This window comes from Xenopus tropicalis, chromosome 4, assembly GCF_000004195.4.
Source record: "Xenopus tropicalis strain Nigerian chromosome 4, UCB_Xtro_10.0, whole genome shotgun sequence".
Classification (NCBI taxonomy): Eukaryota; Metazoa; Chordata; class Amphibia; order Anura; family Pipidae; genus Xenopus; species Xenopus tropicalis.
Window position 1 is genome coordinate 65,557,050 of NC_030680.2, and position 26,612 is coordinate 65,583,661.

At 36.9% G+C, this 26,612-nt stretch overlaps 1 protein-coding gene across 1 annotated transcript in view; it reads left to right on the plus strand.

The window, feature by feature from the left end:
• The first annotated feature begins 967 nt into the window (after nt 1-967).
• Nucleotides 968-26,612, plus strand: part of jph3 (junctophilin 3) — a 93,643-nt gene continuing 67,998 nt past the window's right edge. Inside the window, exon 1 of the mRNA XM_018093527.2 lies at nt 968-1,349. Coding sequence (XP_017949016.1) covers nt 968-1,349 — 382 coding nt within the window. The remainder of the gene's footprint in view (nt 1,350-26,612) is intronic.

A 26,612-nucleotide genomic window follows, 5' to 3' on the forward strand; every position in this document is an offset into this window, starting at 1 on the left:
CATATCTCCTTATTCCAAAATGTTTTTTTTTAATACGAATGATCATTTTCCATGTGCCTGGCTGTGTGCAATAGCACCTCTCTACCTGTGCCTGTTTGCAGGATGAGCCATACATATAATCTTTATTCAGTGGATTGCTCATCCTAGCTAAGGAAAGCCTGCCCCTGCCTGTGTGCTAGAGCCCGCCCTAGTGCTGACATTGAGATGCATAGCACTAAATGCTAACCCTATGGCCTGCCTGCCTGAGATTAGCCTCCTGTCTCCAAGGAGCTGCTGGAGAGCTGGGTTCTGGCTGTCTCCATGTAACATTACGCAGTTCCTGCCTCTTTAAATCCAGTCAGATTGTGGCTAGGAGCCCTTGGAGCTGCCCTCTTCATAATCCAGGAACACCTGGAGGGGAGAAGAAGTGCCCCAGTGTGCCAGCGTGGGTGCCATCTATCCACACAGGAGAAGGGAAGACTGGCAAAGCTACTGAGGGATCTGAGGGAGCCAAGGAGACATTGACTTAAAGCAGACGCAGCCAATGCAGAGAGCAGGGGAGCTGGCAGGAGCCAGACATCACATCTCAGGCGCTGTATGGTGAGGTGTGTGAGGGAGTGGGGGGAGGAGGGAGAAGGGATAGGCAGCTGCATTGCTGATCCCACACTTCCTCCCTGCTAAGCATCCTCTGCTCGCCCCTAATATGCTGGGCTACGTGGGCTCCCACTCGCGTCGGTAGCATCTCGGCTCACACAGGGCTGGCCTGACGGCTCCAGAGGGAGGTGGAGCTGCCCCACTGCAGAAGCTGTCGGTGCGCGGCGGGATGGTGCGAAGCGGCTCAGGATGCACAGGCTGAGATTGAATGTGACTGGATCGCAGGGGACTCCTATGGCTTCAGCCTAAAGCCGCTGCCTGTGGCCCCGCTCCCCACCTGCAGCCGCCAGTTTTATTGCATTTTGTGCGCGGATTTGCAAACTGAGTTACATGCATGTCCAGTGGGGGAAGATTTAATTTTGATGATGGAGGGTCCTACTGCGGAGGCTGGCAGGATGGCAAGGCTCACGGACACGGGATCTGCACTGGTCCCAAGGGGCAGGGCGAGTACGCCGGCTCTTGGAGTCACGGCTTCGAAGTACTGGGCGTCTACACCTGGCCCAGTGGCAACACCTACCAGGGCACCTGGGCACAGGGAAAGCGGCATGGCCTCGGAGTGGAAAGCAAGGGCAAGTGGGTGTACAGAGGGGAGTGGACCCATGGATTTAAAGGGCGATATGGGGTCCGGGAGTGCACAGGGAACGGAGCCAAATACGAGGGAACCTGGAGCAACGGGTTGCAGGATGGCTATGGCACGGAGACCTACTCTGATGGAGGTAAGCATGGCACATGTGGGGCAGTGGCCTGAGCCCGAATGATCCTATGGCACCCCGTACAAGTGCCACATTTGGGCCCCTTGTCATTTACTGAACAGTGATACATGTTGCCTTATAGACATGCACTAATGTCACTGGTACCAGCACTGACAGACCTGTTATATATACATTGGGGTTGTTGGTATCTCCCACTTTCCCAACTCAATATCCAAGCATCTTAGCTACTGCATAATCTCTTTAGGACAGATAGTGATGAAAATTGGGGCCCAGCAATCTGGGGGACTTTTCAAAAACATTTTTTTAGCAAGGAACCCTGGGGCTGGAAAGCAAAATAATATCTTGGCCCAGGTGGGTCTTGGGAGACCCTGACCATTTAGTTGCATGGAGCCCAAAGATTTCTGATGGCACCCATGCAACCTATATGGTGGGTAGTTCACCATCTATCAAGACAGGGAAGTTACATTTATGGGCCCTCAGATGGTTATTAACTCTAACTTCTCCTAATGCTGCTGGATTTGCAGTTCCAGAACAGGATAGACATCTCTGAATTAAGGCCCAGCCTGAAGCCTTGGAAAAAGTGCAACCTTTCTGGCTGTGAAATAACTACATAATTGGGAAAATCCATCTATTAGTGAAATATTATTCCAGTATGTTAATATTGCAGAGCCATATCACTTAGGTGGGAGGTAATGTGGGATGGGGGCTGTTATACTTAGCATTCCGCTTGTAGGATGGTATCATTACATAAAAAACAGCTGTGAGCAATTACACTCCTTCCATGGGTAATAGGATTATGTTTTTGAAATTGGTAATATTATTATATCAGTTTTCTCTCTTGATTTCAGGATATTGTGATAAGGCCCAGTTAGCTAAATAACAGTTAAAGATGCAGAGCTGCAAGTAGATTAGCTGATGGATCAGGGGTGTTATAATGGCACAACAAAACAGTAACAGCAGACTAATGTGGTGCTTCAGGGCCCATAAATACAGAGGGCCAGGTAAAGATCCCGATGGATACACAGTTTTAGTATATATGTACTTATAATCTACCCCACATTTTCTTAAGATATTTTTATTTGGTCTCTGTAACTTCTAGGAGCTGAAATGATAAAACACATTGGTTGAATTTGGCATTACAAAAAGCAAGGTGAGAAACTAATTCTCTGACACTATATTTTATAGTGAACTATGGTGAACTTTAGTGAACTTTGCTTTTCAGAAAATTTTCACTTTTTTTTAATTTTAAAATCCTCACAAAACAAAGGAGCTTGTCTGGACTGTTAAGGTCTCTTGCTTCAAATGAGGCATCTCTTTTCATATATTATTAGAGGATGACTTGCCTACTAGCGAGCAATATATACTATACAATAACATAAAATTCTTTAGCATCATGGCTTTCCATATTCCCAAGTCACCCGCGTATCTACAATTTATTTCTTACAACAGTTCAGTATCACAGACAGGGAAAAATCAAGGTAAATACTGGAGAAAGAGTTACTTTGTCAGATTTAACCTTTTCCTGTATGCAGTAGAAACCATATTAATATTATTAGCCATTATTTGTATAGAATTGACATACTCTGCAGTGCTTTACAGAGATGACTAGGCCTCACCTACATTCAGGGATAAGACATGATTAATCACGTTACTCTTTGCTCCACTGTCATTGCAACAGAACAAAATGCATGTGCTGAGTGTTTATATATAATCTTTGGATGAAAAGAAATACTTTGGCCTCCAAATCTGGTATAACAATATTTGTCCACACATCCACTCAGACACACACAAATATACCCATGGGGTGGTCATTAAAGTGCAAAGATTTATACTGGCACCAGTTTTATTATTTATTTTATATTATTTTCTGCATACGGACACTAACATTTCCTGCTTCATTTTTACTTCAAATATTAATTTAGGTATGTGCTGCTCTATTTGAGCTATGACTTCCAGCATCCACAAACCACCTGTAGATTTCTAGAGGTTCTGGGAATTGTAGTTTGGTCCACAGGTTGGGCATTCATAGAAATTTGCCATCTAAAATTGTTTGATGAATAAAGAGCTCTGACACTTTCATCCTTATTTGATATTTTGCTGTATGCAACAATTAAATAAATACAGCCAAGCACCTAAATAGAAGTATATTAAAAGACTGTACAGGTACATCTGTACACATTTCTGTGTATGCTTTAAAAGTGCCACATCAGCCTGCTTTTCTATCTGATGCACATATATTTAATTTTATAATACTGGTAAACCAAGCCTACTTCAATATTAAAACACTGGGTCTAGAAAACACACAGTAAGCATTTTTCATATTTTCATTTTTTTCAAGCAAAAGCAGTATTAGCCTGTTGGCATTATGCTTTATCAACCATTTTCTAGCCTGTTGTCGTAAGACTTTGCTTTGCTACAAATTAATTTAATGATAAGATGATATTCACTATATAATGATGACTGGGAAGAAGCAGTTCTGTGCCTCATCTTCCCAGTAAGGCTCTATTTGTTTGGACTGTGCTAGTTAGTTATACACTTTTAACCAAATGTTAATAGTGCTGTAATTGTTGAAATTATGTGATGGATTTGTTAGGCCTTGTACTTTAAACTCTAATTCTTTGGAAATAATAATAATGTAGACTTTTTGGAAATAGACTGTGTTCTACTTGCTGCCAGCATAGTAACCAGCACATGATGTTGCACAAGGGATATGAATTATTGCAGCCTGTTAAATAAACATCAGAAAGGCATGTATAAGTAGTAGAAGCACGTTTTCTAATAGTTTTATAGTATGCATTAAACTGATGCTGAGTCTTGGTGTAGACCTGGATTGCTTTTTGCCTCTAGGTGATCAGTGATTGGCTTCCGGTAAGCAAGATGAACAAATTGTGCTTCAGTGGACCTGCTGTAGATCTTGGCTCATGTGATTGATCGCTGTACTGATTATGGTGGGGGTTGGGTATTAGGTCAGCGTCCTGATCAATACTTTATCCAGCGACTTTCTCTAGAGATTATGTAGAAAACATTCTAGCTTCAGTGAGCTGCTGCAGGGTCTTGGAACACCTCTGAATTGTATATGCCTTAGAACAAGGCCCAACCAGCAGGCCCTTTCTTATACAGCTCAACCCCATCTGCAAAGATCTACTAATTGCACTGGGTGGGGGAATCCGGTGGCACATAAGATAAATATCAAAAACCAGCCAAATGCAGCAGTTATTGTTTACTGCCTAGAAAAGATAAAACGTTGGGAAATGCTGAAAATCAATTGCCAGTGGCTGTTGCCTTCCAGCTCCCTTATTAGCAGACAGCACCCCTCCACTTCTAAAATGTCAGCATAATAGGCAGCAGCAGGTCTTATTTGCTAGAATCCCTTAAGAGAGCCATGGATATGCAGTATTATTCTGCAGTGGCTTAATCATTAGTGATACAAGGAATCAGCTTGTTATATTCCTCTGCAACATGAGAAATAGTTTTATTTGCCCACTGGAGGTTATAGAGATTTCATTTTTGTCTTTGTACAGAAGTTTTGCTTGTTCAGCTCCCTTATTTATGCCCACTGTATATACTCCCTTACTTAACTGCTTGGTTTCCAGGGGATGTAGAATAGACTGCAGAATTAGAATTTTTGCAAAACAAAAAACCTGCAGAATAGTCTATTAATTGAAACTATTGATGTTATATATAACAAGTTAAATTACAAATGAAAATAAGGTATTTGTTCTTAATATTTATGGTACAAAGTGTCATTTCTGTTCAGAGTAATGTGTGGCGTTTACCTTCCTATTATTTAAAAGTATGCTTTCTAAAAAGGTCAAGTTTGTTTTATGCAAGAAGAATTTGTAATGTGATTTTTGGTACAGGTATAGGGTCCATTATGCGGAAACCCACTATCCAGTAAGCTCCAGATTATGGGCAGGCCGTCTCCCATAGACTCCATATCAATCAAATAATTCACATTGTTAAAAATGATCTTTTTTTTTCCTGTAATAATGAAACAGTTCCTTGTACTTGATCCCAACTAAAATATAATTAATCCTCACTGGTGGCAAAACAATCCTGTTGGGTTTATTTCAATTTAAAAGACTTTTAATAGACTTAAGGTATGGTGATCCAAATTGCCGAAAGACCCCCTTATCTGGAAAACTAAAGTCTCAAGCATTCTGTATAGCAGGTCCAATACCTGTTATTTGGAAATGAATAGTACAAGGCCAGAAGGAGTTAAGCTGGAATGAATTATGTGATATAGAATGTGATTGTGAATTCTCTATTCACAAGATGGTAACATGGATTGATAGCTTATATACAGTACATAAAGTAAGCACTGTTTGGCTGGAAATATATGGCCTATCATTTAGCCATTAAACAGTGATATATGCTGATCACATCTGGGCATGCGACTTGGCCTATATAACGATTAGTCTAAAACTCGATTTTGCCTAGTTTTTGAGTCTGATGGTATATCTAGGTGTCAGGGTATATTAAAATTGCATTTACCTATAGGCTTGTTTTGCCTCCAATAAGGATTCATTATATCTTAGTTGGGATCAAGTACAAGGTTCTGTTTTATTATAAATAAAAATAATTTTTAAAAATTAGAATTATTTGCTTATAATGGAGTCTATGGCAGATGGCCTTTCCGTAATATGGAACTTTCTGGATAACAGGTTTCTGGATAAGGGGTCCCATACCTGTACTGTGTTCTAACATTGCATTATTTTAAACTTCTACTTCTCAAAATATAAATACAAATACAAGTTGCGTAATAGAGCTATTTTTATTGTGTATCTATTATCACTTCTGTTGCACAACAAATCTTCAGTATACCTGAAACAAACTGTTATGTTGTGTCATCGTTCTGTGATGTATGTCTTTTAAATGTACCACACAGTGTGTTATTGTAGTAAACTACGTAGCATAACTTTTTCCATTACTATCATTATGTTTTCTACAGGTTAAATAGGAAGCAGCTTAAATTTATTTTAGAGAGCTTAAGTCATATATAAGCCCTCTGGTAACAGGGAACAATTAGCGCTGAATGGCGCATGTCTTGCCCTGTGCTTGCAAATTTAGGACCTGTGTATATTCAATGCAATAACAGCAAGCTTTGTTTATCTTAATTTTGGAATTGTTATGTAATGCGAGACAGTGAGAGTCTGAATGGCATTAAAAATGATATAAGATCATTAAAGGGAAACTACCATTGTAATAAAAAAAATTAACCAAAGTGTATTATAAAACCTGTTTTGAAAATAATCTCTATTTTTTGCATTTTTAATATTTTTGAGATATTACTGAACCTAACATTGTTTCCTGCCGCAAAAAAAAAATCGCAAAATACCGATCATTACGAAAAAAACGCATTCGGGCGCTTTTGATCCGTTCGTGGATTAGTAAATCGGCCCCTAATAGTTAGGACAAGCATATATCAATTACAAAACTTGTTCCAACATACAGCTGTTTGCTGTTGTTTACAGCAGGAAAAAAATGGTAGGTTTATTGGGAGTACAAAAATCTATTTAATATCTCAGACAAACAGTAAAACCTTACCAGTAAAAACTTATCCATTAAACATCCAAACATTCTTCTGTTAAGCATTATTTGCCCTTTAATAAAACCTTCGGTATTTATTTTATATATGAAATCACTAGAGAGAAGTGCTGATGAAGTGAGGTTGTAATTTGCCAATTAATAATTAGCGCAAGTGGATATAAATCATTTTATATTTTAAGAGATGAACACCCACAGGCCCACATATATTAATAAGAGCACAGCTCAACAATGTTTTCATTTATCTTGAAATGAAAGAGGTTTGAAATGCAAGCATATTTTACCGAACTTGGTCAAAGTTCAATTCGTTATAATAAAAATCATGGTACGCCTTTGTAGAATTAAATATTATATCTGAAAAGGCATAAGGTCTTTTAACAGGTATCAGTTAGCCTATTCTCAGCAATTTTTTTTTGGGGGGGGGGGCAAGGAAAGATTCATTCATAAAATAAGCATTGTGCTACCAACTTGCTTGTAATTGTCTGTGATCCCTTGCACAGGCCTCACATCCAGATCTTTAGTGTATTGGTGCAGCAAGCTGTGAACATTGCAGAATTATTTGGAAAGCACAGCTTATGGTGCCAAATTTGCTAGTGTATTGTAAAGCTGTTTCCAATATACAACCCTATTGTGATGTCCATGGGCAAACCAGTGTAATATCTTTTGTTTATTCTTTATCTAGGGTTGTTTATTCAGAGAATAGCTCTAAAGACGCCAAGGCCTTTTCCAAAACCTGGAGTTTTTCCCATTTCCATCTCTTGTATTTAGATGTTACATTTTCTCTACCATCCCTCTTGTAATGTGATAATATGCGTAGAAGCCAACAAGGAGCACAGCCTGACAAACAAAGGAACAGCTAGTTGATAGTGAGGGTAGGGTTAAAAAACAAAACTGAGATAACATTCAATTTAATGGGTGCATCTCAGTTACATGTGTAAGTGCAACCCAAGAGGGGCAATGGAAATAGTAACACCTTTACACGGCAGGTGTTAAATCCAGGGGTCCCTTATGTCTGTGCACCTGTGTTTGCATCTTTCACTCTGTTGCTTGCAATTTCTCACATAAAACAAAACCTTTCCATTGTGACTATATGCAGGTTGCAAGGAATTGGTATAGTTTTTTTTTGTGAAAAGGGTTTAGGCACATGCATTTTTATGCGTTTTTCTTGCTTTTACTTTCATAAATAAGCCATGCTTTCCACATTAATAAGAAGGCTATTTATGTTCCCCCCACAAATTACAAGGCATTCTACATCTCTGTCAACAGTCTAATGTTTCCCGTTAGTAGCTAATACCTGTATAGTCAAAAATGTATTTGCCATTCAAGCCCGCCCCTAGTTTTAGAGGATTTAATTAATTCTACAATGCAGCCTTGATGACCACTGAAAAAAACAACTTAATAATAATTTCCACTGGTACACTTGCATATGTTTATGTCTGACTGTCTATGAGATCAGGTATATCAAGTATTTTCATTTAAAATGTCAGGTTCTCTACTGTTAGGAAAAACAGAAAGGGGTCCCTATTTTAGTTTACAAGAAGGTTATATAGGGATACATTGAGCCATTCAGCCTTAGTTCCAAAAACCGTCAGGCTCCCAGGCCCAAAGGTAACCACTGTTTAACAGTGATTTCTGTGGTTAAACATGTGAAATCTATTACATAATCTAACCTATTTTTCTAAATTGTTACCCCTGGCTGGTGCTTAACCTCCTCCCTTGCATCTAAAGTTAGAATCCTACACATGCACATGTGCAGTACAAATTTCTAATTTTACAGAACCTGCACTATCTAACTTAGGCCCAATAGATCCGTAGAATAAAATGTAAAAAGGCAGATAGAGCCTAGTGACACTGCAATTTTTGTAAAGAGGAAATTGCACCCCCTTTGTGAAAAAGGCTTTCCTTTGAGTAAGATTAAATATAAATACATAGAGTGCAGTTGCATAGTAAAGGGAAACAATACACAGGGAAAGATGACAACAAAATAACATTTTACCTTAGTTGTTGGAGTGCTGTGTTTAGTTAAGCCATTAGTGTCAGAATGATCTCTATTGTATCCAGCAGAACACAGCTAGACAGCAGCAGCAGGTAGGTGACTGGTCTGAAATAAGTATATGTAACCTATATTAAAATATGTCCATTTCTGTAGCCAAGCCCTTGAAAATAGTGTAAATGTTGTTAGTAACAGAAATGGTTGCAGTTTTTAAATTTTTTTAGCAACACTGAGAGAAATGTAATTTTATGATTTTATTATCAAAGTGCTTATTTTGTGCAATGGTGTGTAGAGGTTGATTGGCTTTGTTTCTCTAATAATATGTTTTCATTTCAACCTGTAGCTTTCTGGCTACAACTCCCAACATATATGGGTGTGAAGCAGACCTTGCAACTGCTGGGTTGAGCAAGGAGAGGGGCTGGTGTGACAGATTTTTAAACAGTTTCAAGAAAAATGCCTGGGGGGGAGAGCTTTACTTTGGTGCCCTTAGACTTTTCGAGATACACAACTTTTTGTTTCATATTGTATTCTATCACCACACTGATTTATTCCATCAGGTATTTTCTTTACAAATAATATATAAAATATAAAAAATGAATGTTCTAGAAGTGACATGCTTTGTTAGATTGTTTGTTTTCTGCATGGTAAGGTTGTTTTCTCTTTTCAGTCACTGGAAGGGAATGGCTGTCAGTAGGTATCTAGGTAATATGTTGATCTAAGAAAAACAAATTTACTGTTTTACTGAAATTATTTTCAAGCAATTGGTTCAATGTGAGAATATATATTTTTTTACATTTTGATTTAAAGTTTACCCTATGTACTAGTAAGGCATTTATTTCCTATGTTTGACTTTGTGTAAATAATCCCTAGACATGATCAGCAATGACTTTGCACCAGTTATCTAAAGGTGGTAATACAATGCATTTGGCTTTATTCACATGACCTAGTCTGGCCGGTAATCAACAATGCACAAATTAATCTAGACAGGATAGAAATATATTACGATATGTTTCTACCATGAAATATAGTATTGGACATATTCCAGACAGACCAATACTGCAGTATAAAGAGCTTTCTGTATGCTATGTTGGATAGGCCACCAGTATATGCTTTATACAGCTGACAAAGCTACCAGTTTTGATGCATTTTAAATGAGGAAACTCTACAATGGTCATAAAGGGGGTCTATTATCCTATTCTTCAAATAACTAACTGTTGCCTGAACTTTCTGTGAGATTAACCCAACCCACAGATATTCATCTTTCTTTAGGGGGAACATAATAACTGTGATCAAAGCTCTACTAACTAACATGTAAATGGAAATTGGATCAGATGTGCCTCTAAATTCAATGGGCTCAGTATTTGAACCCTAATGTTGCATTTCTTTATGTTAGGGGTTATTCTCAGTATGTGGGAAATGGCTAAAATATTTTCTTGGTCTTATGTAACAGAATTTTAGTCCCTTAAGAAAGCTGAGCCAGCAGGTGTGCAAGTGCAGAAAATGATATTCAGTGTCGCAGATGACAACCCTGGCAGCTTAATAAGATCTTCAAAAAAGCATTCACAAAGGAACTCACATCAGTTAACATATTCTCTTTTATTAATGCACATAAAATACTCCTTACAGAGTTTTCTTCACTTTTATAAACAAAATGAGAAGTAGGCTTATTGCAGTTGTCATATAATATTGATCACTTTTTTATTTCCAGTGCCACTTTTTAACTGTTCTGCCAAAAGGCAAATCTTAACCTTAGGCTGAATTAGAACAACACCACTGGCTATGATTTGTGCAGCTCTGCACTGCAGATAACACAACTGATATTTGAAATGGAATAGTTCTACCTAATATAAAGGTTTGTGGCACAGGATCTAGCTATTCCTGTCACTAATTACAAATCACTATTCATCTGTGTTTTAAGAGATACTGACATGTTCCTACAGTTATAAGCAATATGTCAGTATTGCATATCATGCACCACCAAAATGTTATTTATTTATTTATTTTAAACAAAACTGCCCCTAAGCTTTACCCACTGCAATGCTACTTACACCTTAATGGTACTCCAACTGATATGATAGATTACAGCCAGGGAGTACATTTAATTCCCATACAATTATTATGGCTCAGATACTTTAATTAGTAGAGACCTGTATTTGGCCTTTTTTCTTACTCATAGACCAGCCTGAGTTCAGTCATTTGTAGTGGCATCCATGTTCATTATAGAGTCTCAAGTGCTGCTTCACTAGTTCTTGTCTGATGCATATTACAGGCCTGTGTTGAGGTCAGGGAGGTTAGCCGGAAATAATTTAGTAGTTATGGTGAGCATTAGTGTAAATTGCATTGTAAAATATCAAAAGCTATTATACATAATTCAATTTTTTCATTATATATCATGAAAAGGCATATAGTCCAACTCATTCTCTCAGAGCTGTGTGTATTTCAGAATGACTGTAGATAGGATTATTTGGTTACTGCATTTTGAACTGTTTACAGTCAGGAAAAACTATTTCCTTACCAGAAAAACTTCCACTGGTGTCTGTTCTGTCTCTACACAAATGCATTAAAGAGAAACATATCTGCATTTTTTTCTGTAAATGGGTAATTGTACACAGACTTCCTTATTTTGTGTTTATGATTATGAATTGTATCTGTTATGTTAATTACTTGGAAGAAATACAGTGAAGTATCATCACCGGGCTCAAAAATGGTAAAATCCTAATCAGGTTATCCAAGCAATAACTTTTGAACATAGAAGTTCACAAATATGGAAGTACAAGTATTAGCATCTTAGGTTATAGCTTCTTAGTTCGACCTTATAACTAAAATTATGTGCAAGCAGTTGCTCTAGAAGGCATTTATATTATAAAATAATAACATTATATATAGAATTTTACAAATGATTGGAATGCTTGGAATTTTTAATTTTACCCATTAAGTTATTAGTTAGTTAAGGTTTGGGTTTCCTTTCACAAAACAAGGTTGAAGCTTTACTAGTGAAGAAATATAGTAAAGGTATAGGACCCATTATACAGAACGGATAAGGATTATTTATATCTTAGTTGGAATCAATTACAAGGTACTATTTTATTACTACAGAGAAAAAGGTAATCAGTTTTAAAATTCTGCATTATTTGATTAAAATGGCGTCTATGGGAGACAGGCTTTCCAAAATTTGGAGCTTTCTGGATAACGGGTTTCCGGAAAAGGGATCCCATACCTTTAATATAATATAGTCTGCAAAAAAGTAGTGGACATAAAATTTGGCTTAAAACACAGCCTTACTTTGTAATTTGCTAATACATGAACCCATTCACAGCTCATAAGCAAACCTTTATATGATAACGTAATCCTTTAGTGTTAGTAGGGAGTTGAGGTATGGGGGCATATTTACTGAAGGCTGACGTTAACATTGGAGTATTTGCACAAAAATTACAATTCACAATAGCATCAGCACTTCACATTTTTAACTTCACATCTTTTTACTAGGTGAAATTTCTCCAGTGCAAAACTTGGAATATTCACCAATTTATCAAGAGCACAACAACAAATTTTTGCCAAGAGGAAATTCACCAGGTTAAGGCTGGCCAACTACCATTATAAAGATAGAGCAGCCAATTTTGCATCTCATTATCTACATCATATCCTTCATACTAATATCCCACATCTGTCATCTTCTTATGGTGTAAATTATCTAGCAAATTCTCCCCACTACAGTTGTATGGGGAAAATCCACTGGTGAATATTTGAAGAGAATTTATGCCAGCACCATTTCAGTTAATTACACTCACAACTGTGTACTTAAGACTTATAAGAGAAGGAAAGTCATTTTGGCATTTTACTGCCAATAGAGTCACCACATTAGTGTCACCTAGAACGCTATATTTATTCTGCAGAAAGCTTTACCATATCTGAGTAAAGAGCCCTAGAAGCTTTCTTGGTTTGCTTAAAGGAGAAGGAAAGGCAAAGTCACTTGGGCGTGCCAAAATGTTAGGCACCCCCAAGTGACTTGAATTGCTTACCTTTTATCCCGGGCTGGTGCCCCTGTTCAGAGACAACAGCACCAGCCCGGGGTAGCTGCAGCCCTTCCGTCTTCACTTGCGCACGCATGCGCAGTAGAGTGAAAAGCCGCACTTTAACAGAGAAGTCGGCTTTTCACTCTACTGCGCATGCGCCTATTGTGTTATCTTGGCGAAACGGGCTGGTGCTGTTTTCTCCTAACAGGGGCACCAGCCTGGGGTACGAGGTAAGCGATTAAAGTCACTTGGGGGTGCCTAACATTTTAGCACCCCCAAGTGACTTAGCCTTTCCTTCTCCTTTAAGACAACAGCTGCCATTTTAAATAGCTTCCTGTTTGCAGGCTAGCCCTTATAGCTCAGATCACACTTTCCTAAGGGAGGGGGGAGGGAGTTCTTAGCATTTTTATGGGAGGGGGGAGCAGGAGAGGGGAGAGAGGAGAAAACTGTGCAGACTCTGGTCACAGGAATTAAGGATTTTTCTGAGAAGTCAGACACCTGAAGAACATGTTTACAAAAAAGGAGACAAGAAATCCTGTGTTTCTTTTGATAGAGGACACAGTGCAGCTTTTCTGTGAGTGCTTTTGGCTGTATTTACATAGACCTTTCTGATAAAGCTTACTTAGTTTTTACCTTTCCTTCTCCTTTGAAGTAAATATGCAATACTATATGAAAATACATCTGACATTGATACAAATGTGTGGAGGTAGGCAAGGAGAAAATGTACATCTTAGTTACTATGTCCCATTGTAAGAGCAGCATGTTTATTCACTTTAAACCCCTTATTTACCAACCCGCACAGTTATTTCAGCTCACAATAAAGAGGAACACAAATTATTTGAATGGCTGAGCGCTGGGCCACGGATGCCAATAGCCCAGCACTGATAACTGATTGTTACCTTTTAAGGTCAGACAGTCAAGACAGGGTGACAATGTAGGGGCACATTGGGGGTGGGCCAGTGATGTTATGGGGCATGTCAGTAATGTCAGGGGCTGGGTTATGACTTGATGGCCTGTAACTGGCTGAATCACACATCAATCAAGGAAGAGTCTTGTTTGGGTTTCAGACTTCTGAAATGAAATAGGTAGTTTTTTTTAACCTTTTAAAACTTTTACTGAAGATTTAACAATACATACAGACATACAGGTTTGTTGAAAAAAATATTTAACGACATGGTTTTGCTAAATAAACTGGTGTTTGGTAACAAATTTTGTGTCTTGTATCTCATTATTGATAATGTATTTGAGAGTGGCCTGGGTCCTTTCCTTTTTTAATTGCAGGCCTATCTTGTTTCTTGTTACTTTAAAGTATGTAAAGTAGAAAATATTAAGTTTGGTAACATCAGTAACCATTGGTTATTCGGTTATGCATTTAAATCATTAGAAATCCTGACAGAGGGTGGTGCAAATTGTTCTAAAAGTGCAACAAATATAAACAGCTCATACCTTATAAAACATAACAGACTTACAGACTTAACAAGCTTAACGAGGGGTGCCTCATTTTCACTCTTCTCCCACATTTTTCTGGTGACACAAATAATTCCTGTCGATACAATTTATTCTTATTACACAGTCATAATTGTGAGGGTTGTCCATAAAAGATCAATTAGTTAAGTTAGTAAAATTTGATCCAGAGTGCTATAGGTCAGATCTTCCTGTCTGGTATTATTTTATCCTCGTTTGCATTAATCAATTGGAGAGGAGGGCATGGTTCCTGCTGGATGGGGCAATATAATGTAGCCATGGTTCCCAGATTTTTTGAAATTATGTTTGCTTATCATTTAGGATACTTGTGAGTTTCTCATTAACTAAGATCCAGTTTATTTTGTGTTGTTGTATTGGTAGGATTGAAGATTAGTCGATAGTCAGCTTGGCTGCTGTAAAAATTTGAGAGATTCTCGTATATTTATTTATATTCGAGATTTTAGTTCCTATCAAGGCTTGTTCTGGTGATTTATGTAAATTTATTAATTTGTAAACTCTATTCCAGAACCACTGGACATTGCCACCAGATATGATAAACCGTGCCCCCCCCCCCCCCTCGGTAGTTTTAAACATTGCACAACCCATGTAAAAACTGGACAGATGGCAATCCTACTAACAGTGGCATAACTGCATGGTGCCACCCCCCCAAAAAAAAAATCTTTGGAGGGGCACGACACGCACCCTGAATGTCCCCCCCCCCACTGCCTGCCCACTCGTGTCGGGTAGAACAGCTGGTAAGTGGGGGAGTCTATGCAACTACATAGGAGGTGTCCCCCGTGAGGTCTGCTTCCTCTGTAGTTAAGTCACTGCCTATTGACATGGTCATGAGCAGGCTATGTTCCCTAATCTGTCTTTTATGACCATGGTGAGAAGCTTCCCATAAGATACTTTTCACCCTGCACATATAATGTAGTCACCCATGGGATATACAGTTTATACTTTTCACCTTCTTAAAAGGGGGCTAATATGTAAACAATGATAATGGTAACAAGCATTTACTGTTATTTTCCCTTCACTTTTGCACAATCTATTAAACCAGTTGGGACTGATTGATCGACTGTTCCTACAAAGTTATATCATGATATTAGAATAAACCGCACTGACCTTTGAATGGCTAAACTGTAAAAAAAAGCTTGTAAATAACAAATGTAACTCTAAGCTACTTTTCATTATACATTTATTAAATATTTTCAATTAAGTTATTTGTAAATATAATACCTACTGAAATGGGTGTCTGCCTGTCTTCTGCTATTACCTTCACTGTTCATCCTGACAACTTGCACCATTAAAAATAGGGGTATATTTATTATAGTGTGTAAGCTAACATCACCGGTGATGTTGCCCATAGCAACCAATCAGATCTTTGCTTTTATTTTTTAACTTGTAGCTGATCCATGATGTTGGCTTACACACTATAATAAATATGCCCCATAGTGCAGAAATATAATAGACAGTCCTCCCCCAGCTTTGCACACTGTGACTTTCATTCTTTACAGAACATGCATCAATTTATTTTAAAATGTGTATATTGGAGGGTTGCTTAGAATTAGATAAACTATAATTCTGCAACATATTATGCACGGGCTTACTACCCATTTTAATAATCCACAAGAAATGACAAAACACAAAAATCTACTACAATTATATAATAAATTAGAAGCCTATATGATGGGATTTTGTCAGCATCTGTGGTCAGCATAATACATTGTATTCAAAAGTGCAATTTTATCCTTTATTGATCATGCAGGACAGAATTTTATTGCTGGCTTGCCTAACCATACATCCATTATATTGTGGCTGCTGGTTCAAATAGTATTAACTAGCTTTCAAGACTTAAAATGTTTTGGAGCCAAATCACAGGAAGGAATATGGAGGAAAGATCATGAAGTCATAATTTGAGCTGCATATGACTGTTATACTGCATTTATACAAGGGAGGGAGATGTGCATATGGGGCTTTAGCTGATCTTCTAAATAAGACAACAGGGTTCATAGTATAAAAATTCATTTGAGGAAATACAGTGTAATGAAAAGTGACTGAAGGTGTACTTGGCATGCGTTGGCAGGCTGTAGGAAGCTTGAATGTTCATCTGCCCATGCTAATGCTGCAGTCCAAGTGGTGCTACAGCACACAGCTGTTCTTCGTGTACAGCACATAGTGATTTTATTTGAATTTTACTGACCCCAAAGGTTTTAATAAATGTTTGCATATGTAGTCATTTATTTCCATTATCTGAGATGTCAGTTAACTGGGTGTCAGTAAGCAATCAACTAACTGTACATTAACGACAGTATTTCACAGGAATCCAGCTCTTAACCATATAAACATAAGAAAATGACTGCTTTCATTCCTGGTGTTACATTTCTATGAATATTACACACACAATAAACTGACAGTAAGTGAAAGAAACACAACAAAGAAAAATTTCCAAAGATGGCCTTTGTAAAATGAAATAATGTTGCAAATGTCTTCCACAATGGCAACTCCACCCAATAATTGTTTTTCACATACCTAAATAAGGTATAATTCTAAGCAATTTTCTGATATATGGTAATTTAAAAAGGCTTTAAAGATATTAGTAAATGTTATTGCAATTACAGTATAGGTATGGAATATCTTATCCAAATAACCGGTTATCTAGAAAGCTCTGAATTACAGGAAGGTCATTTCCCTGAGACTCCATTATAATCAAATAATTGACATTTTAAAAATGATTTTCTTTTTCTCTGTAATAATAAAGCAGTATCTTGTTCTTGATACTGACTACAATATAATTAATCCTTATTAGAGGCAAAACAATCCCACTGGTTTAATTTAATGTTTAAATGATTTTTTAGATATAAGGTATGGTTATCCAGTTTACAGAAATAGACCCCATGTCTCGAAAACCCCTGGTCCCAATTATTCTGGATAACAGGTCCCATACCTTGTTTATCCCTTTCTGTTCTTTGGCTCTGACTCTGTAGCAGGTCTTTTCTCTAGGTCTTTTAGTCAGCCGCTCCTGATACACACAGGAGTCAAGCCAGTAGTGCAGAGAATGTAAACTGTTAGACAGATAATTCTTTTAATAGCAATAACATTTACAAATAACTGTAAAACCACAGAACATTTTCTTCTTAAGTGCAAAAAACTGTTTTGGGCAACAAACCCCTTTGCAGATGAAGTGGGGGACACAGAGTTTTAAATCAGTATTTTATTTTTTTAGCTACAGTGAACTGTGCCTGACTTCTGTGGCATCTAGCACTGTGAGGTGCAAGGCCTTTGCTCCAGAACTTTACCTAACCATATAAAAATGAGTCTTTTAGTGTTCTATAGTGAAAAGTACTTATATCTACTATTTTTAAAAGGACAAGGTCAGCTTCTTAATGAAACAAAAAATCTTCCTACAAACTTATGTCTGTTTTAAACATATGTAATGATTTTGTCTAAAGAGTAACTATTTTAAAAACACATATGACTACATGCTTTGAGTCAGGTTACCCCTTGATATTGATATTCAAGGCATTTCTGCAACATGGCAAGGTGAAGCCAATAGGGTGCTTCTGCAGGAGCAGTGGTAAGTTACATGTACTTTAAACTTTATGGTGCACAAGGAAGTTTAATTGTTGTGGGCTGAATTCCCTGTTTTCAGTAGTAATAGGGGATGTACTGCTCTGCCCAGAAGCCTTTGCAGGAGGAGAGCTGGTTGACTAGGCAGTGTTGCAACATGGGACTACTGGGGTCTGATTTCTCATTCAGAAGAATGGCCATAATATGTTTTCCTTTTTCATTAACATACTTTAATTTTGTTCTAGTGTTGTGATGTTTACCATTATTTAAGAATGCTATTCTGTTATAAAGTTATGTTGTGAATTTGGGTTCTCTGCTTTTAATAATTCTCAGGTAGGAGACACGATCCTTATGATCAACATGGTCCTTATAGAGGCTTTAAAGCAGTCATACAGTTTGGATCTGTTTAAGCAGTCAGTGAACAAATGAGTTGCTGGGTCTTGTAGCAGCTAAGAAATGACCATCTAGACAGAGAATGAAGCTCATATTTATTATCAGGATGCAAATGGTAGAGGCGTGAACACAGGTAGGCCCTTGTCACGTTGTAGCTCTTTGACACTCAGAAAAGTGGGTTCAGCACCTTGGAGAGCACATGCTTCTCTATGTATCTTTATATAGTAAAGCTGCTTATACAGCTCTGTATACCGCCCATACAGATCACTGCGGGATAAACATGAAGAGACTGGTTTTCCATGGCTCAGAAATCACTCACTTTTGTACGCAGACTGCATACCAGTGCCAAAGTTGTTAATGAATAATACACAATATATAGAACTACCTATGCAGTATTTATCACGCACATGCCAGCTGTTGACATAAATAAAAGCTTTTTTTATTTTGGTAATAAATGCAGTGTGTCAGCATTGCTATCACACAAAAAATAAAACAAAAGGGAAGCTTCAGACACTAATATATACTCTATATAAATAGATATCTTCTTAGACAATTACCCTAAATTAGTACAGGTATAGGACCCCTTATCCAGAATGCTTTGGACCAATGGTATTCCGGATAAGGGGTCTTTCCATAATTTGGATCTCAATACCTTAAGTCTACTAAAAAATCAATAAAACATTAATTAAACCCAATAGGATTGTTTTGCATCCTTGGGATCAACTACAAGGTACGGTTTTACTTTGTATTATTACAGAGAAAAATGAAACCAGTTTTAAAATTCTGAATTATTTGATTAAAATGGAGTCTATGGGAGATGGGCTTTCCGTAATTCGGAGCTTTCTGGATAACAGGTTTCCGGATAAGGGATCCCATACCTGTACTATCTATATCAGTATATACAAGTATGGGATCTAAAATAGGGAAAAAGTTTGCTTTCATATTTGGATTTGGATTATATATGTAGTCAATTCAAGAAGACCCAGGACTCATAGTATGATGCAGTTAAGGGTGAAAACACATGGAGCTACTAGTAGCAGCTATTTGTCTTGGCTACTTAAAGAGACCATGCTGATCATTTACTGATAATAGCCTCTATGTGTGTTTAGCAGAGGCTATTCTCACCATTCTCTATGGCAGGTTATTTTCTGGCGTTTAGTAGCTGTGAAAAAGTAGCTGCTACTAGTAGCTCCGTGTGTCTTCACCCTAAAATGTATTGTAGATACATTGTAAATTGTATTGTAGCCCAAACAATAGCAGCTTTTTGATGCACCTAGGCACCTTTATCAAGTCATGGGCACATGTGTATTACATAGTGTTATAATATATCAACTTCTTAAATGGTAGTGCAACTTGCACCATCATTATTAAAATATACAGCTTCCTGGGATCAGAGCACAACTCCAAAACCTGTAAAGCAATCAGAGATAAAATAAACTACATTCTATAAGAAGACATGTGAATCAAATATGTGGTCTGATGACACTGCATAGATGACATCTTCAGTATGTGGACGGATTACAAGGGGTCCCTGTCACAGTTTCACAAAGAGATATGTGTTATATACAATATACCATATATGATATATTGAAATGCTATGTGATTTATATCCACCCTGGGAGAGACCCACCAGAGAAGAACACAGGGTTTACGCACTGTAAGAGCCCTAAAAAGACACATATTTGCTTAAATTGTTGGTAAGCATTTCCAGTGAGTTAGTTTTTACTGATAAATTTGACGTTAGTTTAAAAATATATGTGATGATATAAAGCTTTATTGAACAGTAGGAGTGGTAGACTGCTGGTACTCATTGGTACACAATACAGTATCCACACCAGCAATTAGAGGTACACTATACTTTACAACAACCATACGCTGTGTTCCTATGAACTCTGCCATAGTGTTTTCATTCACTTGTCATTAGTGAAATATGGAGGAAGGAGACTGCTAAAAACCTTACAGGACACCCCATCTGAATGTGCTGGGTGCATGCCAATAGTGACATGGCACAAAGTAGTGAGCACTAAAGTGTTATTAGTTCTTTTTTTAGGATTGTTGCCTTTTTGTAAATGAGACATTCCATATTGTCAGTGGTTTCATAACATGAGATTTTGCAAATGGTTATTTGTTAAAAAGGCCAGCAGTGAACACAAACAGTTGTGCACTAATGTTTTATATTTGCATCTAAATTACTGATTTTATGGCTACATTTATGTAGTATTTTACACAGAACATTTTCTTCTATGCACTTTTTATGTTTGATCTTTACATCCTATGAACTGTTACATTACATTATATACATTATTGATCTATATATATATATATATATATATATATATATGTCAAAAACATTACACTTATACAACAAATATGTCTGAAAAAATACAAAGTTTGCGCCAAATCAATCAAATATTTGCTTTTCCAAAAGTGCAACAGTAAGGTTACTAGACTGGTAGCTGCTTTGCACTTGTTATTAAATTCTTTTCGTATGTGCGGTATACAGCTTTCCAAGTACAAACTTATAAATAATGTGTAAATTTTATTTACAGCTCTCGCAAATGTAAGCAATATTTCACCCAAATGAAAATCAGTGCTTCATGTCCTGTATAAAGCCTTGTGGCCCTGCTCCCTTATTTACTAATTCAATTGATGTTATTCTGTGTGTAGATGGGTTCCTGCACTATAATTGCACAAATTGTTATCTTTGTGTCATGTGTATTGTTTCAGCACAATTTTTATGACTTTAATTGAGTTAAACATACTTATAGAGGATTTATTATGATGCCAATAGTAATGTGACTAAAAGTAATTATTGATGAGCAAACTGAGGCCAATGTTCAATCAGAGTCAGTGTATGAGCTTTTCTCCCCCACAAGTTGGCTGACAGGGATCATATAAATGCATGTCACAAGTCAGCAAGTGGGCGGCTGCTGTTAAGGTAAATTTATTGCCAAAGGATGCATAAGGGTTGTGAAATGAGTCAAAGTCACCTAGCAGCCTCTCTAGTGTCTTTTCACTTTCTAGACATGTATTTGGCATATATACATACATGTCTAGAAAGTGAAGACACTGTATATATATATATAAGCGTTGTGGGTATAGGGGGTACAGGGGTGACCGCAGCCATTTTGTGTTTTCTCGCTGGTAGTCTACAATGGGCCCAGTTTAGTGAGGGAACTCATCTAATGTGTGAAGGTAGCGCCCAGAGGGCAGGATTTATTTTTATGATTTGTGTTTGTATACTGAAATGGGCACCCCTGTGATAAATAAACTGCCTTAAACTAAGAAAGTGTCTGTTGTGCATACCACTAGTTTAGAGTATATATATATATATATATATATATATATATATATATATATATATTAAAACTGTATATATTATATTTAAACATTAAATAAACCCAGTAAGGTTATTTTGCCTTATATATATATATATATATATATATATATATATATATGTAGAAAAAGGCTGAGGCACACACTTATAGAAGTTACAGCCTGGGTGCAAATCAGAGAAACAATATAAATATGTAAAAAATGCTGATGCACACCAGGAAAATTTTATGCAAAAAAGTTACTCATTTTATTTAGATCAACTTTTCGGTCCTCACCCGGGACCTTTATCAAGATGATTGATTTTTTTATAAAGGTCCCGGGTGAGGACCGAAACGTCAATCTAAATAAAATTAGTAACTTTTTTTGATAAAATTTTCCTGGTGTGCATCAGCATTTTTTACATATATATACAGTGTATATATATATACAAATATATATATAAAACTAAATACACATGGTTATGTGTCTATGATTTCACTCGTTTGGAGAGGTCACCAAATGACTGAATCTTTCTCCTGATATGTGCAGCTTGAGGAGACCGATATCTGACTGATCCAACCTGATCTACATGGCCAATTTTCAGCCAGATACCGGTTGGGTAGGCCTGTATGAGGGCCCATGTGGGCAGATAAGCGGCCATATTGGACTCCTTCCTATACAGATGGAAGGCTAGGATCGATCAATCGATCTTCGCATAGTGGATTCTGCCCTGCATCGCAGTATCGCCATATTTCAAATGACCGGAAGCCAAGTTTTAGCAGGTATTTTCTAATAAAGCATTCAAAATAATAAATGGTTTGCAGGGTAGGGCAATTAGGTAGGGTAGAATAGATTTTTTACTTAAAAAATTTTACTTAAAAAATTTAGTGTTACTTTTCCTTTAAGAGAAAAGGCAAAAAAAGGATGGAATACCAAAGCCTTAGTGCAGGGGTGCCCAACCTTTCTTACTCGTGAGCCACAGTCAAATGTAAAAGGACTTGGAGAGCAACACAAGCACCATAAAAGTTCATGGAGGAGCCAAATAAGGGCTAAGATTGGCAATTAAGTAGCCTCTATGCAGGAGCTATGCAGCTTACAGGGGGCTTTATTTGGTAGTAATCTTGTTTTTATTCAACCAAAACTTGCCACCAAGTCAGGAATTCAAAAATAACTCCCTGGTTTGAGGCCATTGAGAGCAACATCCAATCGGTTGGTGAGCAACACGTTGCCCCCGAGCCACTGGTTGGGGATCACTGCCTTAGTGTGTAGGATAAGGAGGTTTGGATATACAGTTTACCTGTAGTAAACCAGTCTCCCTTTAAAGTGAATGCAGATTGCCTTTTCTTAGAGGATATTCTATTTCAACCACCATACACTATTGGCATAGTATAGCTTGCCATCTTAAAGGGAGAGTACACACCTAATACCTTTGCTAAAATTAACACAATTATGAAATTATGTTCTACTTATTGTGTTAATTTAAAATAATTTTCTTGTTTAGTGCAAGAAATAATAGAAACCATAGATATTTCTTAATTAAAAGAATAAACAAAAAGTGTTTGTCACATTACCTATTCATTAAGCTTATGAAATTGGATGTATACTGCCCCTTTCCCCTTTGAAACTGATCATAAGTGGGTACACACAAACCATTGTGTATGTTATGCTTTATTCACAATTTCTAACTGAGAACTTTTTAGGGATTTTTTCCATATATGTGTTCACTCATTAAAGGGGTACATTGTACTAAATTAACTTTCAGTATGATGTAGACATTGACATTTGTAGACAATTTGCTATTGGCCTTCATTTTTTATTTTTTATGGTTTTTCAGTTATTTAGCTTTAGGTTTAGCAGCTCTCCAGTATGGTATTTCAGCAGTTATATGGTTGCTAGGGTTTAATTTAATCTAGCAACCAGGTTGAGAATTAAATTAGAAACTGAAAGATAAACAGTATTTAATGCAATTGGTCATCAAAAACAACAATATAACTGAAGCCTCACACAGCAATAGTTTCTTGGCTGGAAAGATCCAGAAGAAGAAGGCAAATAATTAAAACTAAAATAGGACGTTCTAAATTTAAGGTGAATCACCACTATAAATATCCTTATAGTATACAATTGTATTTATTGAAATTCTAAATAAAACTGCACTCGCACAAGTATGTGGTAAATATGCATTTCACATTGACCCTCCAGACAAGTCTAACAGCAATTCCGTATATAGCAGTCGGTGGATTTTATGGATGCCTGTGTCCTCCACTCTGCAGTGTGTTTTATGGGGCGTGGTGGGGAATTTTGACATGTTTGTCTGACAACTTTATTAGAGAATTACTCTGGATCTTAGCTGTTTGGCAATTTTGTGCATAAAATAAGAAGAAGCCAGTGTAGTAGAGAAAAGAAGGAAACGTAACAAAATATAGAGTCCAAGAATTACTGAAAGAAATAAAGTGTTACTATAGTGGTGGTGAGGGGGGACTGGGAAGGGAAGGCTGTAAAAACTCACAGAAGTAATAGACAGGTAATTGGAGATAAAATGAAACAATAAGGAATTAATCGTAGGGAGTAAAGTTGAAATAGTAATAGAAAAAAAAGTAATTGCAGATATAATGAGAATGTAAAGATAAGAAAGGTGTTAAAACCAAGGATAGCTTTGGAGTACTATAATACAGTAGGCTTAGCATATAACGGACTGCAAAGGGAACAAAAAAATATGAAATAGGAGATTAGGAACAAGTCAGGAGTTTGCTAAATGGAGTGGTGGAGGAGAAGAGAGAAGAATAAGGCTAGGGTCACATCAGCTCATAACATTACTCAGATTTGATATACTGCTAAGCCATATGAGAATACAAATTACATAAAGCGCTTTCCCTCTGTTACTTTGCTCAAATCATAGGTTATTGGTTTGCCATTGACATTCAGTAATGTGATTTACATAATGTGGGACTTTATGCTTTTAGGAAAGGGGGGATGTGCTTTATTGTAGCAGCATGTTATCATCCTGCCACAGTTGTGAATCTATACATATAATCCATAGGAATAATTATTGGTACAGGTATGGGATCCCTTATCCGGAAACCCATTATCATTATAAGTTCCACATTACGGAAAGGCCATCTCCCATAGACTCCATTATAAGCAAATAATTCTCATTTTTAAAAATGATTTCCTTTTCCTCTGTAATTATAAAAGAGAACCTTGTACTTGATCCCAACTAAGATATAATTATTATTCCTTATTGGTAGAACAACAATCCTATTGGGTTTATTCAATACTTAAATGGTTTTTAGCAGACTTAAGTTATGGAGATCCAATTTACGGAAAACCCCAGGTCCCAAGCATTCTGGATAACAGGTCCCATACCTGCACAGGTTATTTTTAGTCTGTGGTCTGCTATATGCGCTATATTGAATGGGTACATTTTGATTCCTGTGATTCAAAAGAAATGCACATTTTTACCATTCAGTAATCAATCCAAAGAAAGTTAAAAGCTTATGATCAATGCATGTTAGATATATCTGAGGATTTTGCCTATAATGATTGCTAAACGGTTTGCTCCAGCATAGAAAATAATCATTCAAATCCTTTCCTTTTTCTGGTGTAACATGAAACAAAAAAAAATTGAACCCCCTCCAATTTGTATTACCAAAAATTACCTGAAACGTTAACACCCTCCCCCTTTTATGTGGGCACGCTCCTTTCTTAGCACTAAACAGGACTAGATTTCTTGGAATCCTTCTGGATTTCCCATAACCTTGATTTTATACATTAAGCTTGCCTACAGTGGTGCAAATTTGCATTATAAGGCTATGAGGCCTTAATTAAAAAAAAAAAAAGTTATGAAATACACAGCACGTTGCCATAAGAACACTAGTTATTGCTGCATAAATCTAGTGTGATTATAAAGCTGTGTTTTGATTTGAGGCAACCAGTGAGCCCTGTGCAGCATTCTAACATCAAAAGCAGCAGCCAGTTGAAAAATGCTTTGTAAAAATGTATTTTTCCAGTGCTGTTTTAGCTACTTCTAACTAAGCAATTGATTCCAGTGGCTTACATGAGGTGGTACAAAATAATGGCTTACATAATGGCACATGGACAACATAGAATAAAATGCACCTTTACAGATATTGCTGCTAGTTCTTTTCAGTAGGTGACTTCAGGGAATGAGATGGACTATCCAATAATCCTGTATAAATCTTTTTACAACAGGCTCCTATGTAAGCATACTTACTTTTATGCTTTTCCTAGAGTTGGCTATGTGTGATTGTCAGTCAAAGCAGCAGGTTGGTAAATCTGTCAAAAATTGGACTACAAAGACTTGTATAGGAAAGCAAATCCCTGTATGCCACAGATATTATGGCTGTAAATACTGTACATGCTGATTGTCCTGACTTTTCCAGTATACTGAAAATGTGACCTTCCCAAAAGCATATAGGCAAACCCATGGAGGAGGAATGACTTGAATGAAAATTGATTTATTTAAGTTTTAATAAATGTAACATAACATTTCTATAGCAGCGTTGCTCCTCCTCAACTCCCATGATACTCCAGTACATTATTGAAGGTTAAAGTTAGCTATACTCTGTTCTATAATGTTTTAAAACAGTGTTTAATAATACTTTAATGTGCTTATAAAAAATCCTTTGGTCCTACATGCTATTGTCTTGGGGGATATCATTTAATGCAGTTGCAGGGTGTCCAGTTCCTCTCTTGCCTCGTCCAGTTACGATGTGTATATACTGTATATATATATATATATATATATATATATATATATATATATATATATATAAAAAGGCTGAGGCACACACTTATAGGGATTACAACCTGGGTGCAAATCAGATAAACAATGTAAATATGTAAAAAATGCTGGTGCACACCAGGAATTTTTTTTTTATTAAATTTTCCTGGTGTGCATCAGCATTTTTTACACTGTACTGTATATAATTTTTTTTAGTAGATTTACGCCAT